Source organism: Vigna unguiculata, chromosome 4 (genome assembly GCF_004118075.2).
Source record: "Vigna unguiculata cultivar IT97K-499-35 chromosome 4, ASM411807v1, whole genome shotgun sequence".
NCBI classification, from domain to species: Eukaryota; Viridiplantae; Streptophyta; class Magnoliopsida; order Fabales; family Fabaceae; genus Vigna; species Vigna unguiculata.
In genome coordinates, this window is record NC_040282.1 from 23,016,145 (window position 1) to 23,039,224 (window position 23,080).

A 23,080-nucleotide genomic window follows, 5' to 3' on the forward strand; every position below is an offset into this window, starting at 1 on the left:
AAGTGGTTAAAATTATATATATATATATATATATATATATATATATATATATAATGATATTTAGGAATAATATATGATAATTCACTACAAGAAAAACATGAAATGGTGACTGATTTAGTCAGTAACCCATATCAGTCACTATTTTTCGTCATTGGTGGTAGTAGTTGATTTATTGTCTGAATGAATGACTAAATTAGTGACCGATTCAATGATCAAATTGGTACTTGATTTAGTGACCAATTTAATTACTAATTTATTTGTAATTTAATGACAAATTTTTTGGTCACTAATGATATTTCTATTTAATTTTAACCACTTCAAACATAATTTAATAATTAGTTCTCTAAGGTATTTTTCATTTTATCATACCTTAATTATACATTTGATTTCCTTTCTGCGATTTCTTTCGATAGTCTCTCAAATTATTTCTAAAACACACATTTGTTAGTTTTTTAATATTTTTATTTATTGTTTATTTTCATCATGTAGAATAATATTTCAATATATTCTATCTAATTATTTGTTATTTTATAACTCACTATTAATCATACTGTAATTTTTTTACTTTAATTGTATAAATAAATTTTATTTACTACAATATAAAAATTTAATGTAATTGCTATGAATATTTTTTTGTCACTATCCAACATATATTGAAGTTCAAAAGATACAAAATCTATGTCAAAATTTTATTATTATGTTTATTATATGTTATTTGTGTCATTTTGATCAAGTAATGTATTATAACTTTTATTAGTGTATAAAAAAAGAGATTCATTATAATTTAAAAAATTGAAGTAAACAAACATTTAAAATATATTTTAATTTGAATATTTGTTTTCCTTTTATTATTATGTTTATTATTTGTTCTTTGTGTCATTTTGATCAAGTGATATATTATAACTTTTATTAGTGTATAAAAAAGAGATTCATTAGAATTTAAAAAATTGAAGTAAACAAACATTTAAAATATATTTTAATTTGAATATTTGTTTTCCTTTTATATTTTTTTGAAATATTTTTTAATTTTATCAACTAAGTTCATCAATGTTGTAGTTTGCAAATTTAATAAATGTTTTGGTTCACATGAAATTTTATTTGGTATTCTAATATAAAATGTAAACAATTATAATTTATTTTAAGGTATTTGGCATCGAAGAAAATTCTCCTAATATTGAATATTTCATAATATTATGTTTTCTTTACCGTAATTTTTTTTCTTTTATAAAAATTAATATTGAAGTAGTTAGAACACGGGTACGGGTACGAGATTATACCCGTTACCCGGTGGGGATGGGGATGAGAAAAAAGTTTGATACCCGTTGGGTTTGGGTATGGGGATGGGGATGAATTTTTTTTGTGGGAATGGGTATGGGATAGCGAAACCCGTCCCCGCCCCGTTGCCATCCCTAAAGTTAATGCTATGAATTTAAAATCTTATCTTCAAGAGACAGAATTTTTAATACTTTGACAAATATATTCTTTTAATTTAATTTTTTTAATTTATTCTTTAGAAAAATTACAAAATTGTAAAAAAAATAAAAGTATATATTTATACTCATATTTTTATTCTTTGTTAGCCACAGTAAGAGTGAATACTTGTTTTAAATTTAGTATTTAGAAAATAAAATGATTTTGAACTTGTCATGTAGAAATAAAATAGACAAAATTTTAAAAATGTACTCGGAAATTTTCTCATAACAAAGATCTTGTGTTAAAAATTATCTTATCACATAGTTGTAATGAGTTGAATAATGCCAAGAGCCCAAAATATCTGTGTGACGGAGAAGACGATGCCTCTATCAGAGAAATTACAGAATATCCTCTGCTAATTGCTTTCGCTGTCTTTGTTTCTTCTTACATATAATTGTCATCACATATTATAAACATATTAAATTGATAAAAATGAATTTTTTTAAATAAAAAGATATGTACTTTTCATTTAATTTAATAAATTTTCAAAAAATTACTAAACAGAATTTAAATTTATTGTATGTTTCAAATAGTTTTAGGAAAAAAAAAATAGTAAGAGAATAATTTAAAAAGAATAGAAATAAAATAATTAATTAATAAATTAAAAGTTTGTGAACTAACATCTGTATTCAATACTAAAACAAAAGACTGTTGCTGTAGCGCAGGTTAGTCACGCGTATAAACAGAGGTGGTCCAACATGGGGTTAAAGGTTACGGTCTTTGAAAACCCTAACTCATAAGATAATGAGAAAAAATAATTTCTAACCTACAGAGAAGAAAACCTAAATATAGAGAAAAATAATTTAACAGTCGTTTGCGGTGTGTATTCTTGGAGGTTTTATGAATATGTTTGGCTGTCTTCCTTCTGCATAAGAAAGTATGTTGTTGATGGTAAACTTCTTTTCTTTCTTTTTTTATTTATTTATTTTGTTCCTTTGATGAAGCCAGTGGTAAGGTTTAGTTTTGCTCTGATGCATGCCACCTATCGCCATATTCATTTACCTCTTAGAACTTTCTAACACTGTCTATCATTTATTTTATTTTAGCTTTCCTTCCTGCTGTGAAGGTACTGTGAAGGAATGATTCACTTCATCTCAGCTTATTTTCGCTGGAATGAAATTCTATCACGCCTCCTGTTGGTTCAAAGAACTTTTCTGGAGAGGTATTCTTCTTTTTCATCTTTACATTTTATAAACAATCTGCATGCTTTACTTGGTCACATTATGCATATTTTTGTTTTCTTGTCTTCTTGTACCAGGTCATTGGTATCCCTCATGATTGTTTAAAATTGTTTATCATGCTGGATACGTGTGCCTTAGTATAGAAAAAACTATGACTACTATTGTTTTGTAAATGTGAAATGTTACAAATGTCAGCTGAGATATCCATGGTACAAAATGAAAGAATGAGAGAGTATAAAATACAGTACTTGTATTGTTGTTTTGAGGTGGGTATTCACCAAAGTCCTACATTGACTAAAGTGAAGAAAGGAAAAGTAAGAAACTACTATAAAAGTGATGAGTTGATTTGAGAATTAACACCACAACACAATAGGTCTTTTGGGTGTATGAGGGGCTTGGGTAGTTGTGTGTCATTAGAAGGTTTGCAGTTTTTGCCAGAAAAATTACACTATGAAGGGTTTGCAATTTTGGTCCACAAAAAATTACACTTTGAGTGATAATATTTTTGTTGAGTGTTTGTGGATGTAGACCTTGAGGTGCCGAACCACGTTAAATTTTCTGTGTATTTTTATTTATATTTTTCTACTCTTATTTATGGGTGTGCTTCCGCTTGAAGAGATTATTTTTAGTACGTGATTTCCCAACATGTATATATGTATATGTTTTCTTTAATGATGGTTTTCCTGTGATGAATACAGTACTCGTTTCTTATATGGTAATGCCAAGGAATATGGTTTCGTCCAAACATGTAGGGAATGCGGTGCAATTCTTAGAGTTTGGGGAGTGTTTGGAAAGGTATAGTTTCGGCATGTATACAATATTTAATTTTAATGCTCTGTTTGGATGTTACATTTTAGTTATTGTAGTTTTGTGTTTAATAATGGATGCTGCACAGGTGCAAGCAATAAAATGGTTTCTTTCCTACAATTGTTGCAGGGCTAAAAGACTTAAAAGCCACAAGTTTTCTCCCGTGCTTTTAACTGAAGCAAAGTTGTAGGATGTTTAAGGTTAGTATTGCCCTCTCTAATCCGGAGTTTACTTGTGACATCTAATATTGCTTCAACTATTTATGGTCCCATGTAGTGTATAATAGCATAATTGTTATTGTTTGAGGTAGATTCATATAGGTAGGTCCTTCCACTCATGGAATATTGGAGTTCATATTTTATTTGTAAGATGATGAAGTTGATGGTAATGGTAAAACTTGAAAAAGAATATGAACTTGTTGTATCTTGTTGTAGTGGATTATAAAGCTAGAAGTTCATTTTTGATAGAAACAAGAGAAACATACGTTTGTCTTTTCAGCATTTGAGATTGAACTAAACACGTTTGTATCTCTCAGGGTTTTTTTGGTATCACAGTATATGTGTTGGTTTTGGAATATAAAGCTACGGCTAATTCCTTGTTTAATTATTTCCAGTTACATTTAGATTGGCCTTTAAATTTCCATTGTAATCCACTTGGCATGTAGTAAACTACTTTTAGTAAATTAGAATAACATCTTCTGAAACTTGTTCAGATTTAGCTTTAATACATTTATAGATTGATAAAAGTAAATTAATACGTTTATTACTACAATTAATAAAGTTTTTTTTATTATATATAGAGACCGAAGGTGCCTTGTCCTGGACAATCACCAGCCTTTCCATTTTGCTACTTCTTTCAACTCACCATTCAACGAGGGAATTCCGTTCTCCTACTCCAAATTGATGCCAGATTGAACTCTATTGTTTCCAAAAAAGTGTTTATATAGTCCAAGAAAATAGGTTAATATTACACAGTTTTTGTTATGTTATTCAACAAAATATAAATGAAAAAATTACACATTTTTATCATGCTAATCTAGAAAAATTTGTTTATAAAACGGTTGTTTAAGTAATTTATTATAAAGATAATAATTAAAGATTAAAGTATCAACGTATATAATTTGTCAATCAACTTAATTAAACAATCAAACTATTCAAATATTATTGAGCAACATTTACATTCTAGCATTTAAAAACATGAAATTTTGATCTTACATAATTAGGAGTAGTAAATAATTATAACAAAAAATTAAAAACAATTGTAAAAAAATGTTCATGGGTTAAGTGGGTCAATCCGGCTCGAACCCATTTAATCCGTAGATTAGATGAGTCAGGTGGAGTTCAACCCACCATTGAAAAAGCCTAATGTTTTTCAATCCAACCTGACTCGAACTCGTGGTGAGCCAAGTTGGTTCACAGATTTAAACCCATTTTGACATCTCTACACATAAGGTTGTTTTGAGATTGACACAGTAACTATGCGACTCTTGATAATCACAAAATGCTAGTTACTCAATATTAAAAAAATATAAATTTTAGAGCAACGGTTATGGGACACAATTGTATTTTAGACTAGATTAAGTCGCAATCGGTAGCGTCAGTTAGCCGACGCAAGTTAGCAAAAAAAAAAGAAAAATAATTTTGTGGAGATGGCTTAGAGTGAAGTAAAAAAAAATATTATTATTAAAGAATAGAGTGGGTTGACCGACACTCTTATATTATTTTTAATGGAAAAATAGATTAAGATAGTAGGGAGGGCTAAGGGACGCAATCAGTAGCGTGAGCTAGGCGACGCAATTTAATAAAAATAAAATTAAAAATTAATTTTGCGGAGATGACTTGGCCTAAGTTAAAAAATAAATATTATTATTTAGAAGGGAGAGTGGGTTGGCCGACACTTAAAGAAGTAGGTGAAAAGTTTAGATAAATTTTAACTTTACCAATTGCCTCATTTTCACTTTACCAAAATTTAACTCTTCATTTTCGTTCTTGCGTGTAGAGAGTTTCTTTCTCTCCATTCTCATTTCGCTTCCTCTCCTTTCTCATTTTCAATCCCTCCACCCAGAAAGTTTCAGTCTCCTCTTTAATTGGCGCTCAACGAAAAACCATTTCGGCCCTTGTGAGCTGTGGTTAATGAAGAGCGGCAGGATCAACCCAGAATTCGTGTTCTCTTCGATCACTAGTGCAGATTTGATAATTTACCTCGCCTTATAGGCCTCGGTTATGGCGGAACCGAAGCCTATAAGGAGGCAGTGGCAATTTTGCAATTTCAGCAACCTATATTGCTTCGGTTCTACAAACAATCGATGTCGTAAGCAACTTTAGGCCTCAGTTCCTTAAGAACCGAAGCCTATTAGGCAGCCCAAAAATGAAAATTTTAAAATTGGCGCCAGCGAGAACACATTTGGCCTCGGTTACTTTTCGACCGAGGCAATATTGCGCAGTTTTAGGTCTCGGCTGAAATAGAACCGAAGCCTATAACCCTGTCCAGAAACCCTAATTTATAAATTTCATCAGCGCCACCCCCTTTGGCTTCGAGTCCCCTTCGATCGAGGCCATTGAGCCTATTAAAATCCCCAAATCGCGAACCCCGATCACTATTCATCTTCTTCCCAAATTCTCTCTGCGCGAACCACAATTCTCTCGTCATTGCTTGGTGGACTGGCGCGAAGGATTCGCGATGGGTGCACGCTGTCGTGGAGCACGAACCAGCGGGGGCGCCACCCGCGCTCATAGTTCACCCACTTGTGAAGGATGCCGGAGATGCCGTTCCCGACGATGTCGCTGAGCATTACCTCGCCGCGTGTGGTGGTGTGCTGGTGGGTCATGCACGCGGAGGCAGAGCACTGCACTACGTGGGAGGCGGAGGGGCGGCTGTGGCCGCAGTTTGAGAGGGAGCGAAACTACGATGGCTGACGGCTACGTGGCTGAAAGGTTGGACGTAGTGCAGATCTGAAAGGTTCGCATTTGCGTTGTTGTTTCGCTGTTGTAACTGTTCCGGCGTGATGGTTCTGGTTCGCTACTTCCATGGTGGAGCGTTAATGGTGTTTTGAACGCTGTTGTTGCTGCAAGCGCGGTGGTGATGGTTCAGCTGTTGTGCGAGCAGCTTGCTCATGGTGGTTCGATGGGGTATGATGTTGCGGTGGTTGTGCGTTGCAGAGAGGATGGAGAAGCAGTGGCTGCCGACAATGGTGGAACGTGAACTGCCATGGTTGGTGCGCGAGGAAGCTTCGCGGAGGCTGCAAATTTTATTTTATTTTTTAAAAATATTGAGTCTATGGCTTCGATCTCTCTACAACCGAGGCAGAAAAGAGACCTATGGCTTCGGGTAATGACCGAGGCCAAAAGGGGGTGTCTTTTGGCCTCACTTTAATATGTCTCGGTTCTTAAACCGAGGCAGAATCTCGAAAATAACCGGGGCCAAAAGGGGTTACTGTAGTAGTGGATGTTTCTTTGGTGCAGAAGGAGGTGGGTAGTGGGCAACGAAAGGGAGATGATGACTTCAATATTTTTCTCGCATTCTCTATGAAATGAGCTAGTGAGTTCTAATCCCTCATATTTGAATATATTTATCATTTGAAGAAATTGGTTTTCCAATTGATTGAATAATGGTTTCCGAAATGTTTGGCAGCTATTTTCCCGATCGAATACCCCGTGTTATAGCTATTTTTATCTACCTAAGTGAAGGTGAGGTGGTGGGAGGCCAACTGAAAAAAGGGGTTGTTGTAGTGTCGAAGTGGTCGCCCTGCAGTGTTGGAGTGTTGGTGGTGTAGACCGCAAGGGTGAGGGATTCTATTAATTCATTGGTATTTTATTAATATTCGTTTTGCCACATTTGGATATATGATGCATGTTTGAATGTTTTAAGTGTGTTTGCTACATGAGATACTGAAAAAGTTAACAATGCATTCTGCTATATTCTTCTTAATAATATGATGAATCTAATTTATTTTACTGGTAGCCAAATCATAAGTTATTGATAATTTGATTTGTGAATGAGGCATTCAATGCATGTGCATAATGGCTTTGAATATGTGCAAGAATGGTTATTGCTTAAACAAATATTAGAATCATTCACAAACCATTCTCTCTATCAGCATCACAAACCACTTAGGTGAGTCACTATAAACTAATATAAAAGATACTGTTTCTATTGCTGTTAGTTTGCATCTGTAATCTTTATTTTTGAAAGAAGGGTTATGTTTTTGTAATTAGTGCTCATATGAATCTCTACTATTGGAGACCTTGAAAGGGCACAAGCTAAAGTCTTGTGTATCAAGACTTTCTCGAACCTGCAACTGCAGCATATTACTTGTTTCTTTATGAGCAAAAGATTTTTGATAAGATATGAAGTAAATGTTGCTTAAGATTTAAGGGAAAGAATGTACTGATCACTAATACTTTGCTTTGATGGTATGAAAGAAAGTGGTTTAGTTTTAATTTGAATTTTGAACACTTAGCGCAGGTATTTGATTTGTGAATGGGATGTGCAATATCTTTTTTAGTTAGTAGTTTTATTTAGTATCTTATTTTTTCTAATACTACTTTAATATTTTAGAGTTTGGTGTCCAGATTTTTGTTCTAAAGTTATGGAATAATTTTTTATTTATATACAGAGCGGTAGAAACGTATAAATGAGAAGTTAATTTTAAAAAAACACTCTTGCATTCATACCATATAATACTAAATAATAAAAATATTTTTAAAGAAAACTTATATTGGAATATAGTTTATTTTAAGATTTTTTGAGTTTATAATTTACAAATTGCTATTACTTTAATTAGTATTTTATTTAATTTGTTTTCTACTACTACTTTAATATTTCAGAATTTGGTGTCTAATTTTTGTTCCAAAGATTAATTTGTTTATTTATAAGAAAACAGGTATATCTTAGAGGTTAATTTAAAAAATATATTCTTATATTCATACTATATAATACTAAATAATAAAAACAACTAAAAGGAAACTTATCTCGAAATTTAAGAAGTAACAAAAGGAAACTTAACAAGTAAGGGTGAGAAAATTTATGGCAAAGTGAAAAAGAGTTTGACATCAAAATTAGCTTTATTCTAATGCATGGCATTAGTTACCACATTCATTTACTTTTGTAACTTTTCTTAAGCTATGTAGTTATATAAGTTATTTCTTTCCACTATAAACTCTATTTAAAGGTAATGAAAATTACCGTTATAGGAGAATTCTCCTTTTTACCATCAACGATTCCCAACCAAGTATTAATACTTAATCTTTTCACCATTATGTGGGAAATATTGTACTTCAAAAACTATTTTTAATATAGTTTTTGAAATTTACAATTGTGTTTGATAGTTGATAATAATTCTTTGTTGGACATGTAGAAAAGATGGATCGTAGATGGACAAGAGTTCGTTACTAGAGTGACAGAGTTTGTGTCCAAAGCAATGGAACAAAACTATTATATTTTAGATGGAGGGATTAGGTGTCTGGGCGTCAAATGCAAGTGTCGAAAAATACATAAACCACCGCAAGTGAGGGCTCATTTGCTACAATATGGATTTATGCCAAATTACGACATTTGGGTTAATCATGGAGAAGATGGATCAAATGTTCAGAACTTTGGTTATGTATCTTGTAGTTATGAAAACATGAATTGTGGGCATCAGTTTGTTTCGGTCACTGAAATGGTGTATGATGCCTATATGCAAACATGTAATTTGATGCATGTTGAAGTCAATACGGGGAATGAAAATTTATATGAAGAGCCCCCTAACGATGAAGCGCAAAGATTTTATGAAATGTTAGCTGGTGCAAATGAACCCATTTATGAAGGAGCAATCAAGTCAAGATTAACAATAGCTATAAGACTTTTAGTAGCTAGAATCAATTGGCATGTTCCTAAAAAATGCTTAGACCATTTTATTCAAATGCTTTTGGATGTCGCTCCCAAAGATAAAAAATAATAATAATATCACTAATAATAATAATAATAACAATAATACAAATAATAATATATCGCTAATAATAACAATAATATTAATACTAATATTAATAATAATATAAATACTAAAAGCAATAATAATAATAATAATAATAGTTACTATTATTATTAAAACTAAAAATAATAATAAAACTAATAATAATAGTAATACTATTAATATTTAATACTAATAGTATTAATAATTATAAGAATATTAATAATAGTAATAATAACAGTAATATTATCAATAAAATAAAAATAGTAAATGTAATAATAAGAAGTATAATAACAATAAATATAATAATAATATTATTAATTAAAATAGTAATAATAATGATATTAATAATAATAATTTTAAAATAAATATACTAAAAAAATAATATACTAATAATAATAAAATAATGATAATAATAATAATAATTATTATTATTATAATAATAATAATATTGTTAATAATAATAACAAATACTAATAATAAAAATAATATCAATACGAATAATAATAATAATAATAATATAAAAACTAATAATAATAATTATTATTATTAGTAAGATTAACAATAGTAAAACTAATAATAATAGTAATACTATTAATATTAATACTGATAGTATTATTAATTAAAATAATATAATAATAATAGTGTTAATAATAATAAATATACTAATAATATTATGGTTTAATCATGCTTTTGGTCCTATTTTGGAGGCAAAATCTCAATTTGGTATCTTTATTTCTAAAAGTCTCAATTTGATCTCCTTTTTCATTAAAATGTCTCAAATGTGTCCTTTCTGTTAAGTTGGACTAGACAGCGTTAACTGAACAGTGACATGTGAAGGTTAACCAGTGGTGAAACTGTGACTAAGAACAGAGTACAATGACGTAGAAAAGGAATTCTTTTTAAAATAGTAGTTAAGTTAAATTAGGATTAGAGGTTTTAAACTTTGGGGAAATTGGAATACAATCAGATGAGGTAGAGGAAGAGGAAATTGCAATATCTGGTGATTCTCACATGGACCATCATTAGTCTGGAAGTTGGATTCATGATCGTGAAGAAGGTGAGGATGAACAAGTACTGCAAAAACCAAAGATTAAAAGCAAACGCAGTCTTCGTGTTCGACCTCGTCATCCCATTGAAAGACCTGAAGAAAAAATCTGGTGGTGAAATGGCATCTCACTTGGCAGTCCAAGCAGACCACAAATATCAAGTGCAACTTAGGACTGACCCAGAATCCAAACCACTTGGTGACTCAAATTCCAACAAGCATGAACAAAACATACCATCATTAAAAAATAAACGAACTTTGCCTTCACAGAGAGTAAATTGCCTAGCAAAACGAACAGGATGAGAAAATTGCCAAATCTTAATCTTAGCTTGGGCAAGCTTGTCGATACAATCAGGAACCTAGCAAAACAATATAGGTAGGCTTATTATCGGAGTGTTGTTCCACTAGATATATCTTCATATATGTTAACTTTTTTTCTAAACTACCCCATTACCAGATACCTTCATATATGTTAACTTTTTTTCTAAACTACCCCATTACCAGATACTGCAATTTCCCCTTCTTCTACTTCATCTGATTGTATCCCCAATTTTCCCAAAGTTTAAAACCCTAATCTAATTTAACTTAACTATTATTTAAAAAAAAAAAATCTCTTTCACGTCACTGTGCTATGTTCCTTGTCACGGTTTCACCACTGGTTAATCTTGTCATATCACTGTTCAATTAACGCCGTCTAGCCTAAATTAACAAAAGGACACATTTGAGACATTTTAATAAAAAAAAATGGAGACAAAATTGAAACTTCTAGAAATAAGGGTACCAAATTGAGATTTTGTCTCCAAAATGAAGAACAAGGACATGATTAAACCTAATATTATTAATACTAATTATGTTTCTATTAAAATAATATTACTAATAATAATTATAATAATAAAAAAATAATACTAATAAATAATAATAATAATAATAATATTAGTAATAGTAATATTATCAATACTAATAATAGTAATGAAAATTATAAATGTAATAAATAATAATAATAATGCTGCTAATAAAATAATAGTATTAGTAATTATAATTTTAATAATAAAAGAATTATAATAAAAATGATAAATATAATAATAGAAATGTGTGTTGAGTGGCATTTTTGAAAATAAGATAAGATAATGAGGGTATTAATTGGGTGGCATTTGCGTAAATTAGAAAAAGCACTAGTGTTATTTCGGATAGAACACCAAATGAGACGTATGAAATGACAAAAAATTCAAGGAAAAGTTATTTAGGAATTGACACATGACAAAGTACAATGTTTCTTTTATTTATATATATATATATATATATATAATAATAAATTGTCATCACATAATATAAACATATTAAATTGATAAAATGAATTTTTTTTTCAAATAAAAAGATATGTACTTTTCATTTAATTTAATAAATTTTCAAAAAATTACTTAACATAATTTTAATTTATTGTATGTTTCAAATAGTTTTAGGAAAAAAAATAGTAAAAGCATAATTTAGAAAGAATAGAAATAAAATAATTAATGAATAAATTAAAATTTTATGAACTAACAACGATATTCAATTGTATGTTTCAAATAGTTTTAGGAAAAAAAAAATAGTAAAAGCATAATTTAAAAAGAATAGAAATAAAATAATTAATGAATAAATTAAAATTTTATGAACTAAACGATATTCAAAACTAAAATGAGAGACTGTCAGTGTAGTGCAGGTCAGTCACGCGTGGTCCAACATAGAGAGGAGAGTGTTAAAGGTTACTGTTTTTTTTTTTCCTCCTTATAAAAGAAAGTATGTTGTTAATGGTGCTCTTCTTTTCTTTTCTTTTTTCTTTATTGTTTTCCTTCTTTCTTTTATCCCCATATTCATTTATCTCTCTTAGAACTTTTCAACACCGTCTATCATTTATTTTATTTTACCTTTCCTTCCTGGTGTGAAGGTACTATGAAGAAAACTGTGAAGGAATGGTTCACTTCATCTTAACTTATTTTTACTAGAATGAAATTCTTTCTGGCTTGAATTTATGATCAGTCAGATTAACTTACAAGTTTTAATCTATTTTGACAACTCTATTATATAATCTTAATATTTTTTTTTAAAAGAAAAAAGAACAATAATCCTATTTTAAAATTTTAGTTGTTTACTCTTTTTATAATGTCACAAAATGTCATGTCAAAACACAATATAATCAGTTCATAGTATAATTAACTTTCATTAAAAATCTCGGCATGGAGTTGTGAGTTTAGCATAAACATTCCAAACAAATTAAAGCATATTTGAAGAAAATTTTAATAGAATCAACCTGTATCCTTTCATGCATCCAAAAATTAGGAAGTCACAAAACTCACTATAAGAATATAGAACAACTATCATACCTAAAAAAAGCATATGAGAAATAAACATACATAAATAAAGTAGGAGATAGTACTTGCAATGATTAACATTGTACCAGTTATATCCAGTTAAGAAGGGAGATTTACTCATAAACATTATAAAATGACACTTAATAAATTTAATGTTTTAAATCACTTAAGTTAGACAGACAACAATGTGTAAACAAATGTTGAAACTAATGAAATATTGAAGAGATAAATTAGATATTAAATGTTTAAAATGAATATTTCCAAAAATAAATTATTTGTGAGTAGTAGGTGATAACTCCTTTGTTTATGATTCTGCAAAGCATAAATAGTACTATAAATATGTACGCCTCCGGTGAATTCTATGACATATATATGAATAATTGAGTTTAATATTAATTATTTGGTATATATATATATATATATATATATATATATATATATATATATGATGTACTGTATTTTATTCATGTTTAGCTTATATTGTCTTAGATCATTCTTAGCACACCAACTTATCATGTTATTTTGTTTTTCTTTTGTGTTTTGTTTGTCTATTTATGATGATCACTTTACGATATCAGCAAATGAGGAGTTAGGTGATGATACATTTATGATGTAAGGAGAAAATGCTTCTGATTAAGCTCCTAGTAATTATTCTGTCAAGAGATAGTTCTTTTGAAAAACTCATGTTGTCTATAATTGGTTTCTATATATTTTATTGTTACACTTATTTTCTTTTGAAATAACTATATATAATGTTTTATTCAATATTTCTATAGATTTAATAATAAAATATTATAAATGAGGGTCTTCATTTTGAAAGACTTGTTTTAAGATCCAATAATTTATTATATAAAACAGTATAAAACTATTAATATATTAATACCTCTACACTTTCTTATAGTTGTAAAATCATTCAGAATTTTATAGCAAAACCCTATTATTTAAGCAAAAGAAACAAGGAAGAGAACATTCAATCTTACAAAATTTATGTAAAAATAGTATAAAAATTTAAATATATTGATATCTATACTTATCTTATAATTTCTGTTTCCAACATGAAATTTAAAAACATTTAAAATCTTCACAGTATTTAAGATTTTAGTTTTCCTTTTAAAAATTTATAAAAAATAGTACATATATTATATTATATATAATTTAAATGTAACAAGAATTTCATTGTCATCATAGATATCATATAAATAATTTAACATCATTACTTCTATATTTTTATATTTAAATTATGATTTTCAAGATGTGATAAAGTTATTTGTTTTATCTCGCGTGTGAATAGAGGAATGGTGCATTATCTTCCACAGAACGATGAATGGTGGAAAATCTTATTTCTTACGGTGGCATAGAGTTACATACAAACAACTTTATTTTGTATTTAGTAGTCTTTTGTAAGTTAGTTTCTACTGAATGTTTCTCACATCAATCCTAAATTCTGCACAGGTTCACAGTAACCCTAATCTTCCTTCTTCTGCTATCATCCCCACACTTTTTTTTCTTCTTTTTCTTCTTTTCCTTCTCTTATTAAGAGGTTTTGTTTTCATGGTGCAGTTCTGTAAAGGTAAATAAATGCATATTATGAATAATTTGACTCCATTCATATTTTTTTCTAATCCTAAAAGTTGCAGATGTTTTCTCAAAGTAACTCTAAAAGTTTCTCGAGATTGGTGGAGTTAAAACTGTTTAGATCGAAGGAGCGTTATCAGGATTCTGACTTGGTGAGTTTCTATTCATAGAACAAGATGATTGCTTTATTTCATTTAAGATCTAGAAGCTGTTAACTAGTTTACTGTTTTTTGTATTTGACAAATTTTTTCATGTTTATAATTCTTTTATTTAATAAATCCTAAATTTTAAGTTCATGCTGGAAATTTAAAATCTTATTTTCAAGTGACAGAACTTTTAATACTTTAACAAATATATTTTTTTAATTTATTTTTTAGAAAAATCACAAAATTGTAAAAAGAATAAAAATATATGTAAGGCCCCTTTTTATTTTTCTGCTTCTTTTTTAGGGTTGCCCTACAGTAATGGGCCTAAAGGCCGGTCCATAGTAAAAGCCTCCAGGTTGCCCTAATTTCACACTTACTCTCACTCTTGCAGAAACTCAGCAGCCGTCACTTTCCCCTTCCGCACTAGAGCTCTGCTAGGGTTCCTCCCCAAGCCTCTCAAGCTAGCTCCGAATCAGTTTCTACTCCACGTAAGTACCCCTCTAGATCATCAGAGTTCTCTTTTCGCTTTTCCCTTGTATTCTCGCAGTTAGGGTTTAATACTAATTTGCCCTTGTTTCGTGTACCTTCTGTTTTCAGCTCTTTAGTGCGTTCTAGAGCTGCCGTGCTCTTTGGTTACGCGTCGAACGTTCTGTACGAACCCATTTCTAGGTACGGGAAGTTAGGGTTTCGAGTGTGGGTCGTCTTTGTCCTGCTTTTGTGCTTGTTGAATATTTGTATGGATAAAACTGTTGTCTGTGGCGTGTGGAATGCCTTGCATGCTTGGTTGGTTCGAAATACATGGTTGTTGCAGGTGAAACAGTGGCGAGACCTGTTAATCTCGCCCAAGCGAGCCAGTCTCGCCTAGGCGAGACAAACAGGGATTCGCCCAAACCAGTTTATGCGAAGGGTCGCCCAGGCGACCCGCTCAAATTTTGAGCGAGCAAACATCTCGCCCAGGCAGGAGGGGTCTCGCCTAAGCGAGATCCTGCGTTGATTTCTGGATGCTCTTTCGAGCCCTCGCCTAGGCGAAAGAGGTTCGCCTGAGCGAGCTTGCCTCGCCTGAGCGAGACCCCTCAGCCTGAGCAAGGTACTGGGCGAGAACAGTGTTGTGATTTGATGCCTGTTTGTTCTTGAATGATCTGTTTTGGTTGAGTATGATTGTATGATGAGTAACATGTATATAATGGAGCATGAGGTATGTTCGGCATGATTCATGAAATTTAATGATGGGTTTGGTATGAGTTTTGGCATGAGAACTAAATGAGATTGGTATTACTAAAGTGACATGAAAATGAGATGAGTTGTATCTTATGATCATGAATGGATTATGATGAGATGGAATGCGTTGGACCTGGAGATGTGAAATGTAACGACTTAAACGGTTGACATAATGAATGCACCCTTGGATGGTAAATCCTATTTGACCGTATGATTGTATTTCGTCTGTGTCAGTGCATAATTCCTTGGGAATCTCTAGGTGAGACTTTCAGGGTCGCGCTTCAGTGGTCGGGACGTAATTCCATGGCCCCTGCTAGTGGGTGTCCATGGTGGTGCCCCATCTGTATAACTAGGTAAGGATTCAAGGTAAGGTTGCATCCTGACACTCTGAGGAGCCAGTTAGTCTCACCTAGAGCGGACTGACTCCTGTGGTAAGAGTAGCAGGAGGCCTGAGATCCAGTAAGGGCTAACCTTGTGGTGAGGGAAATTTGATTCAACATAACACTTGTATTACATAGCTCAGGATCGAGCAGCTCGGGGATGAGTAGAGGTATCCACCATAAGTGCAAGCATCCGCTGAATCCGACCAAGTTATACATATCCGAATGAGTCGAGTCGAGTCGTAGTGTATTGAGTGAAGAGTCATAACATGTTTGGTTGTTACATGGATGCGAGATGATGAACATATATTGGACTGTATGATGCATATGTTGTTGGCTCTAGCTTACCCGTTTTGTTGCATGATTGTGTTGTATGTGATTGTTCTTCCTTGCGATGACCATCGACTTGGTTGATGGGAGCAGATGGGCGAGGTTCTCGTGGTCAACAAGGGAATGGCGATTCCGCAGCTTAGCCATCTGGGCTGGAGTCATCTTATTCATGATTTCTTTAGGGCTACGGCCCCTGTATCGTCTTATGCTTTCTTACTCTACACTCTTTGTTAGAATTATATCTGATTTATGCTGGCATCGTGATGTGCCAGGTTGTAGGGGTTGCGTTAAGGACCCCAAGACTACGCTGCTATACTTTATCGCGTGACGTTTTCTTTAATTTCGTTTAATATTTAAATGGGACGTTACAATATATATTTCTATTTATTCTTTGTTAAATACTGTAAGGGTGAATACGTGTTTCAAATTTAGTATTTTTGTAGTGAAAGATAAAATAAAATGATTTTGGGCTTGCTATGTAGAAATAAAACATAAAAAGTTTTAGAAATGTACTAGAAAGTTTTCTAAAAACAAATATCTTGTGTTAAAAAATATCTTATCCATATTTGTAATGAGTTGAATACGGAAGAACCCAAAGATATGTGGCAGAAGCGATGATGCCTATACCGTGGAAATTACAAAATATCCTCTGTTAATTGCTTTCTATGTCCATTTTTTTTCCTACATATAATTGTCATCATATAATATAAACATATTAAATTGATAAAAATGAATGTTTTTTTTAAATAAAAAGATATCTACTTTTCATTTAATTTAATAAATTTTCAAAAATTTATTAAAGAGAATTTTAATTGCTGGTATGTTTCAAATAGTTTTAGAAAAAAAAATAAGTAAAAGAACAATTTAAAAAGAATAGAAATAAAATAATTAATAAATAAATTAAAAGTTTGTGAACTAACATCGGTATTCAAAACTAAAACAGAAGAAAAGAATGTTGCTGTAGTGTTGGTCAGTCACGCGTATAGACATCGGTGGTCCTCCACCATAAAGAGGAGAGGGTTAGGGGTTACTATCTTTATAAACCCTAACTCATAATAGAAAAGAAGATTAATTTCTAACCTAACGAGAAGGAAAACCTAACTATAGAGAACAAAAAAAAACAATCTTTTGCGGCGTGTATTCTTGGAGGGTTATGAATATGTTTGACTGTTTTGCTTCTGCACAAGAAAGTATATTGTTGATGGTACTTCTTTTCTTTCTTTTTTTTTTTTTTTTTTTTCCTTACTTCTGGAGAAATTTGGTGAAGCCAGTAACAAAGATTAGTTTTCTCTAATGCATATCACTTATTTACCTCTTAGAACTTAGTTAGAAAACTGTGAAGGAATGGTTGACTTCGTCTCAGCTTATTTTCACTGGAATGAAATTCTATCGCGCCTCCTGTGGGTTCAAAGAACTTTTCTGCAGAAGTATTTTTCTTTTTTAACTCTTTTTTCATCGTTACATTTTATAAACACTCTTAATAGTTCTTCAATCAATCTGAATGCTTACTTGGTCACATTATGCATATTTTTGTTTTCTTGTCTTGTACCAGGTCACTGGTATCCCTCATGAGATACTTTATCTTATTTAAAATTGTTTATCATGTTGGATACGTGTGCCCTAGTACAGAAAAACCTCCTTGGTCATTTTTGTATGTTTCAACTATAGTTGGAAAGCGATAGAATTTTTGACACACTTGCAATGCAAGAAAAAAATTAAAATATTTTAAAAACCATGACTGCTATTGTTTTTGTAAATGTGAAATGTTCCAAATGTCAGCTGAGATATCCATGGTACAAAATTAAAGAATCAGAGAGTATAAAGTACAGTGCTTGTATATATGTATATGTTTTCTTGAATGATGATTTTCCTGTGTTGAATACAGAGTACTTGTTTCTTATATCGTAATGTCAAGGAATTTGATTTAGTCCAAACATGTTGGGAATGTGTTGCAGCTCTTAGAATTTTGCAGAGTGCTTGGAAAGGTATGGTTTCGCCAAGTTAACAACTTTTCGTGATGTTTTTTTTTTTTTTTATTAATTGCAATTCATTGTTGCATTTAATAGTTGACTGATTGAATAAGCATAATCGAACAAATTGCTTTAATGATATAGAGTGATGTTACCAAATTGGAACTAATTATTTCTATTAATATTATGCATGAGTGATATTCCCTTCTGATACATTAAAGTTATAATGACATGTCGCAGCCATTCATATTATATTCATACTATATATAGTTACTTTTGTTTTTTGTTTTTTGCAGGTGAGTTTCTTTTGTTTTTTGTTTTATTTCTTTGTGTTTTCCGTTGTTATTGTATCTTGAGTTCATTCTGAAAGATGAGTGCTTCTTTTAGGAAGAAAAAAGGCGAATTACCTACTGGTCCACTGTTTCATACAGCTAAGGCAACTGGGTTTAAATTCGTGTCTGAAATGCTTGTTGCAAACACTTCTAAGTATAACGAGATGGGATCCATCATGGTGAGTGTTTTGCTTTCAAAGCAAGTTTACTCATGTTTTCTGATCGAAGAAGCTCCTATGAATGCAAATTCACGCTTTGTTAATGATATCAGGAGCATGAACATGTTAGTTGTTCAAGTTTTGATGAAGTTCTAGCTTGCAAAGGTGCTTCACCCATGAAACCAATTGCGTCGGAGAAGGTACCATACCTTTTGTTGGGTTAATTTGTGTTAGTTATTAGCATATACGTTTCACTCATTGGTGCATAGGGTTTATATGTGTGTGGTGCATCCCGTGAGAGGAGTTAATTTTTTCTGTATGACTATGCATGAATAGTTGAAATTGTTTTACCTACATCAAATCTTGACATCCATGTTAACTGTATGGTATAGATTAACTTTTCATACCTGTGATGCATTAATATTTTAAATTGGACTATGTATTCAAATCTTATTACTAGATTTTTATATGCGTACTGTACTTATGCCTATGTATCTCATATGGACTTTTGTGTTTAAAACTTCTATAGTGTGTGTGCCTCTCTCTCTCTCTCTCTCTCTCTCTCTTTATATATATATATATATATATATATATATATATATATATATATATATATATATATATATATTTACAATTATATTTTGTTTAATTCATAATGATGTATCCATTATTTTGTCTTTTTAGATAGTCATATTTACCTATATCATTGTGTCTTATGTGATGATACATGTACACATGAATCACAACTTCTTATGCTCTGGTGAGTTTCGTTGATGTTTTTTTTTTCTTTTTTTTTTCAGGACCTTGTAGTATTTCTCTCGGGGGAAGTGGAGAAGGAAAACTCTTTTAACAGTAGTTTACAGCTTGACCCTGTAAACACTCAGAGGAATTCTACCAAAATATCTAAGAAGACAGCGCGTGAAGAATTAAAGGAAATATCTAATGCAAAGAATGGTGATAGTGCTGGCAAAAGGAAGAGCTACAAAGAGCGTAAAATTTGCCAAGAAGTTCGAAATGAGGAAAAAGGGAACGCAAATGATGACACCAGAGCTTGTAGCAAAGTCTCTGAAAAGGAAACAAAGGTAGATAGCAACCATGATTTTTGTCACAATAAAATATTGTTAGGAACTGATGCTGAAGGAAAATCGTTGTCTACGGTGCAGATATAATGGTGTAACTCTGTTGAGGGTGATATATTTTGTGTAACATTAAATTATGCACTCCAGATATAATGGTGCATTTGTTACATATATACTTGTATTACACTGACTTATTTTGCTGCCATTCATAATTGCTTTATAAAGTCCTTTTTCACATTTACCTGTGTATAAACTTAATCAGGCTCTTGATTTGAAGAATGGAGAGGCTGAGGCCATGTTACGAGAATTGATACGTAAGCAAAATTTACGTCGAGGGCAAAACAACTTGGTGGTTCAATTTCAAATTAGAGTGTTGACCTTGATATTTAATGATTCAGAGAATGAGTGAGTTATTCCTTATATCTTTGATCGATTTGTTTGTTTCCTGTTTGTGCAGTGATAATTATTTTATATGACTTTGGTTTAGGTGTCCATCCTTGACTGCTAGCAATGGAAGTAATTCATGGTTGAAAGCGTCGAAAGATTTAATAGCTGAATCTGATCATATAATAAAGGATTTTCCTTTGGATTGGCTCGAAGAAGGTGCAAGTAGATATCACAACTTGGATTTGTCTAGGAAGCTTAGGAAGCTCACTTTGCTGAAATTTTCTCTGTGATGAAGCTTTAGGCACTGAGTAAGTGTGTCAAGTATATAAGAAGATAGCTTTCTTGTGCATTTTGCTTTTGTTTTATTGTTTTACCACTTTTTCAATTCTTTTCTTTTCCATGTTGTCTTCATAATCTTGTTTTGAAGTGGTTGGAAATGTTCTTAATGTGTACAGAAAATTGAGGTGTTGTATTGAAGATCAAAATGCAAAACATGCAGAAGATGTGAAAGAAGCAAAAATCCAAGGTTGCTGAAGCTGTGGACAAGGTAATAGCAAGCAAGGTTTTACGTTCTTTGTATCTGGATGTTTTTTGCTCTTATATTGTATTTGTAATTTTATATGCATCCTATTTATAGGAGAAGGGTCTTAGGAAGAAATTGCAGTCTGAGACGGTTAACGGTATTATGCTAAAGGTGACTCCACTTCAAATGGAGAAGCATAATGCTCTACTTGCTGAGGTGTTTTATTATCATATGATGAGGTTTTGATGCCATGAGAATAAAGCTCGAGTTTGTGGACAATGATGGAAAGGTGTTTTGGAAGTTGAAAAGTCATAATGATGAAAGCAGTGTTCTTTTGCAAGGTAACTCTCAAAATCCATTTGAAATGATGATACCATGGTGATTTGGCTTTAGGAAGTTTTCTAAAAGAAAGCGATATGCAGATGTGAAAATGCAAGATGAAACTGCTTCTTCATCTGAAGAAAAAATGGTTTGTCTATGGTCCTGAGAAGAAGGAAGAGGTTGATAAGTATATTCACTCAAGGTGAGTAAGAGGATTGGTGTTGTATTTATGAGACTTATGTAAATTTATCTAATAATATTGTGTTAAAGTGTGTTGCTAGCATATTTGTAGCTTGATTTATATTTTATTTGTTCTGAATATGTGGATATGATTAACATCGTGGAAAGTGTTTTGTAGGTATTGGTGGACATCTTTCTATGCTCGACCATTTTTGATTGAGAGTTGAGTAGGTTCCCCCGTTTTTTGTATTCTTTGTATAAAAGGAAGCATTATTGTGATATACAATCATGTAGTACGATTGTAAAGTTGATGATAATGCTAAACCTTGAAAAAGAATATGAACTTGTTGTATCTTGTTGTAGTGAATTATAAAGCTAGAAGTTTATTTTTTATAGAAACAAGAGAAACATAGGTTTTGATGTTGTGATCTTATTCTTCATTTAAATAGTTAGATATGGATTGAAATCAATTGCAAAGTGATACATTCTAAATATTCTTAAGTAATTACATCTTTTACCTTAATATTTATTAACTTTATGTTTTCATTTATCTTAATCATTATCTTACCAAGTGTTAATTCAATAGTGATTTGGTTATTTTAACGATTAAATTGTTTTATTTTTGTAATAATAAAGTGTACGTTGACTTTCCCTAGGAGATAAAAGTTCATGAATAAATTATATTTAGTACTTTTTTAGCATCTTCAATTTTAATCATAGTCAAAATAATGAACTTAGAACTTGAGTTTTGTAAAATATCTGTTACATTAAATTTTGAGATTTTAGCTTTTAATTGACAACGTAAGTTATAAGAACAAAATAATTACCTTCTAAACTAAAAAAGTTAATGTATTAAAAATTATAAAGTAAGTTTTATGACTTGTGTTTTGAAGCATAAATTGCAAGAATTTCTTAAAAATAATATGATATAGTAAAATAATATCACATAGCATAATATGATTTTATAATATGTTTAAAAACTATACATTTTTTTTTTTGTATTTTCCTTAAAATCATTATATTGTTTCTGTTCTTTTATTTAAAGTTTTACATTTTTTAAAAAAAAAATTAACACTTAAAAAGCACACAATTTTGAATAAAGTTTAACATATCTTATATTTAAATTTATTTATGGGTTTATTAACATTTTTTATAAAGTATTATCCAACAATTAATTATTCTATATTTATTACAACATTCAAAATAATTAAAAGTAATAGAAAATAAAGGATTATAACTAATGTTACTTGTGTAAAAATATTTGAGAATTAAATTTCTCTCTGGATCAAACATTATTATTAATTTCTTCTTTTTTTTATTAATATTTTATTTTTGTTCCTTATATATGGTATAATATTTCAAGTTCCCTTGTTTAATTAAGCTTTTATTTTATTTTTTTTGAATTAGAAGAGTAGAAATGAACGAAAAAACGTGAAAGTGTGGTCGTTTAAATTAAGATAAAGACGATAATAAATGACGACAAATGAAAAGAAAATTATAAAGATTTGTAAATGATTGAATTGATATAGATGATAAAAAATTGATTAATAGATGATATTATGAGACGACTAAATTTTTCTTGTAATCAAAATAATAATAATTATTGTTACTTATATTATTATTATTCATAGTAATTATTATTACAATTATTTTTATTACAATTATTATTATTAT

General features: G+C 30.6%; 1 protein-coding gene and 1 long non-coding RNA gene across 2 annotated transcripts; both read left to right on the forward strand.

Moving 5' to 3' along the window:
* Positions 1–3,435: 3,435 nt before the first annotated feature.
* Positions 3,436–21,740, forward strand: LOC114182508. The gene is made up of 7 exons (XM_028069393.1): positions 3,436–3,449; positions 18,814–18,937; positions 19,030–19,116; positions 19,717–19,998; positions 20,258–20,400; positions 20,483–21,246; positions 21,328–21,740. Exons 2-6 carry the CDS (start codon positions 18,890–18,892, stop codon positions 20,670–20,672), a joined length of 750 nt encoding a protein of 249 aa, XP_027925194.1. The 5' UTR covers positions 3,436–3,449; positions 18,814–18,889; the 3' UTR covers positions 20,673–21,246; positions 21,328–21,740.
* LOC114182509 lies at positions 14,243–16,762 on the forward strand. Its single transcript, XR_003604102.1, has 5 exons — positions 14,243–14,377; positions 14,445–14,534; positions 14,920–15,016; positions 15,126–15,197; positions 16,550–16,762. It is a non-coding gene; the product is annotated as an uncharacterized LOC114182509 (long non-coding RNA).
* Positions 21,741–23,080: the final 1,340 nt, after the last annotated feature.